Below are 2,500 nucleotides of genomic sequence, written 5' to 3'. Positions count from 1 at the left end.
TTTTTTTTTGTAATACTAAACTGTACGTAGAATTTAGTTCATTTATAAGTGTTTAATGTTCTTTGCAGTGCTAAACAGTACGTAGAATTAGGTAAGCATTTTTTTTTTCAATACTAAACAATTAGTGGAGAGAGACAACGAAAAATTCGATTGGCATGTACAGTAATAAATGTTTTGATGGTTTTAATCTCAATAAAGGGTAGGTGAAGGGGAGAGACAGGGAGGAAGGAGAGGGAGGAAAAGAGAGAGAGAGAGAGAGAAATGAGATAGAGATAGAATTGGGATTGAGAGCAGGGAAAGAGGCAACACAATTCTAGAAATTAGCCTTTCACTGTCTCCCCCCCTCCCCTCTCTAATAATACCTGTGCGGTGCAATGGTAGCGGTCTCGTCTAGCAATCTTGCTGACCCGCGTTCAAATCCCTCGCCGCCAGCGGATGGTAACGCCGACTCTTCCTTGAACACAGGGATAAAATTATTATTATTATTATTATTATAATTTTTATTATTTATCATCCTCTCCCTTCTCCTTCTTCTTTTTCTTCTTTTTCTTCTTCTTCTTCTTCTTCTCCGCCTCCGCCTCCCCCTCCTCCTCCTCCTCCTCCTCCTCCTCTTCCTCTTCTTCTTCTTCCTCCTCCTCCTCCTCCTCCTCCTCTTCCTCTTCTTCTTCTTCCTCCTCCTCCTCCTCCTCCTCCTCCTCCTCCTTTTCTTCTTCCTCTTCATCTTCTTCTTCCTCCTCCTCCTCCTCCTCTTCTTCTTCTTCTTCTTCTTCTTCTCCCACTTCCTTTTCGTGGTCTTACATCTTCTTTTGCTGTCTCTTCTTCCTCCTCCTTTTCATTATATCTCTTTTTACTTCCTCCAACTTTCCTCCCTTTACTCCATCTGCTCCTTCTCCCTCTTCCTCTTCATCATCATCCTCATCCTCATCCCCTTCTTACTCCTCTCTCCTCTCTTTTCCTCTTCCCTTGTTTCTTTTCCCTTATTTCTTTTCTTTTCTTTTCCTCCGTCGTTTTCTTATAATAATCCTATTTCTGAATTCCCTCTTTCTTCCTTCCATCGTACCTCTATTATTCCTTCTCCTCTTTCCACCTTCATCCGTTCTATTTCCCTTACTTCCCTTGTTCCTTCATTTCTCCTCCTTCCTCCCTCCTCCTCTCTTCCTCTTATCCCTTCCTCCTACTCCCCTCTTCATCTCTTTGCTTTCTCTTCATTCCTCGCTCCTCCCCTCTTCCTCTCCATCTCTCATCGTCTTCATTTCCTACCCACATCCTCTTTCTCCTCCTCTCTTCCTCTTCCTCTCCTTCCTTTCTCCTCCCCTTTTCCTCTCCTTCCCCTCTTTTGCCCTCTTCATCTCCTTTCTTCCTGCTCTTCCTCCTCCCCGTTTACCCTCCTTCCTTTCTCCTCCTTTCCCTCTCCTCCCCTCTTTCTTTCCTTTCATCTTCCTCTTCCCCACTTGCTCTCCTTCCCCTCTTCTCCCCTCTTCCTCCCCTTCCCTCCTCTCCCCTCTTCCTCTTCCTCCTCCCGTCTTCCTCCCTTCCTTTCTCCCCCATTTTCCTCTCCTTCCTTTCTCCTCCTTCCCCTCTTCTCCCCTCTCCCTCTCCTTCCCTCCTCCTCTTTCCCTCTTCCTTTCCTTCCCATTATTCCTCCCCATTTACTCTCCTTCCTCTCTTCACCCTTCTCCCTCTCCTTCCTTCCTCCTCATCCAATCTTCCTCCCCTTCCTTTCTCCTCCTTCCCCTCTTCTCCTCTCTTCCTCCTCTCCCTTCCTCCTCCTTTCCTTCCTTTCTCCTCCTTCCTCTCTTCTCCCCTCATCCTTCCTCCTCTTCCTTCTTCCTCCTTTCCTTTCCCTATTCCTCCCTCCCCACAGGTTCATGGACGAGTCGCCTCGCTGGCTGGCCGTGAGAGGAGATCACGACCGAGCTGTGAAGATCCTGCAGAAGGCCGGGAAGTGGAACAAGGTGGATCTCCCTCCTGAAAACGAGGTCATGGCGCTCATGAGGCAAGAAGTGAGTTGATTGTGTGTGTGTGTGTGTGTGTGTGTGGAGGGGAGGGGGTTGTGTGTGTGTGTGTGGTGGAGAGGAGGGGGCTGTGTGTTCTTACCCAATTGTTTCGATAATGGAGAAACGTTATGTTCAGAGGGTCCAGTCTGCTATATCTAAATTACCATATAACATTTTGTACTGATAATTTTGGCATATACTTTATTTGGAAGATTGTTCCATGTTTCAATAGTTCTGTTTAGAAAATTGAGCTTTTCGACATCCTTATTGTCTCTTTTTACTGTGTCCTCTCGTCTAGTGTTCACGAGTATAAAGTTATCTTTATCTTACTTCAATCTTCCTGTAACATACTTGAACATCCTTATCCTATCACCTCCTTTCCTTCTTTCAACCAAAATAGTAAGTCCTGTTCTCCGTAGCGTGTCGTTTTCGTTTACTATTTTGGTTGGTGCCCATCTTGTGGCCTCTTTTTGAGCTCTCCAGTTTGTATATATCTTTTTTTT

The 2,500-nt window shown here is 45.6% G+C and overlaps 1 protein-coding gene across 1 annotated transcript in view; it reads left to right on the top strand.

The window, feature by feature from the left end:
- Positions 1–2,500, top strand: part of LOC125042053 (organic cation transporter protein-like) — a 39,055-nt gene that overhangs the window by 27,549 nt on the left and 9,006 nt on the right. The window contains exon 15 of the mRNA XM_047637516.1: positions 1,865–2,003. Coding sequence (XP_047493472.1) covers positions 1,865–2,003 — 139 coding nt within the window. The remainder of the gene's footprint in view (positions 1–1,864; positions 2,004–2,500) is intronic.

The sequence above is a fragment of the Penaeus chinensis genome, chromosome 31 (assembly GCF_019202785.1).
Source record: "Penaeus chinensis breed Huanghai No. 1 chromosome 31, ASM1920278v2, whole genome shotgun sequence".
Lineage (NCBI taxonomy): Eukaryota > Metazoa > Arthropoda > Malacostraca > Decapoda > Penaeidae > Penaeus > Penaeus chinensis.
This window is presented reverse-complemented; position numbering and strand designations above follow the sequence as displayed.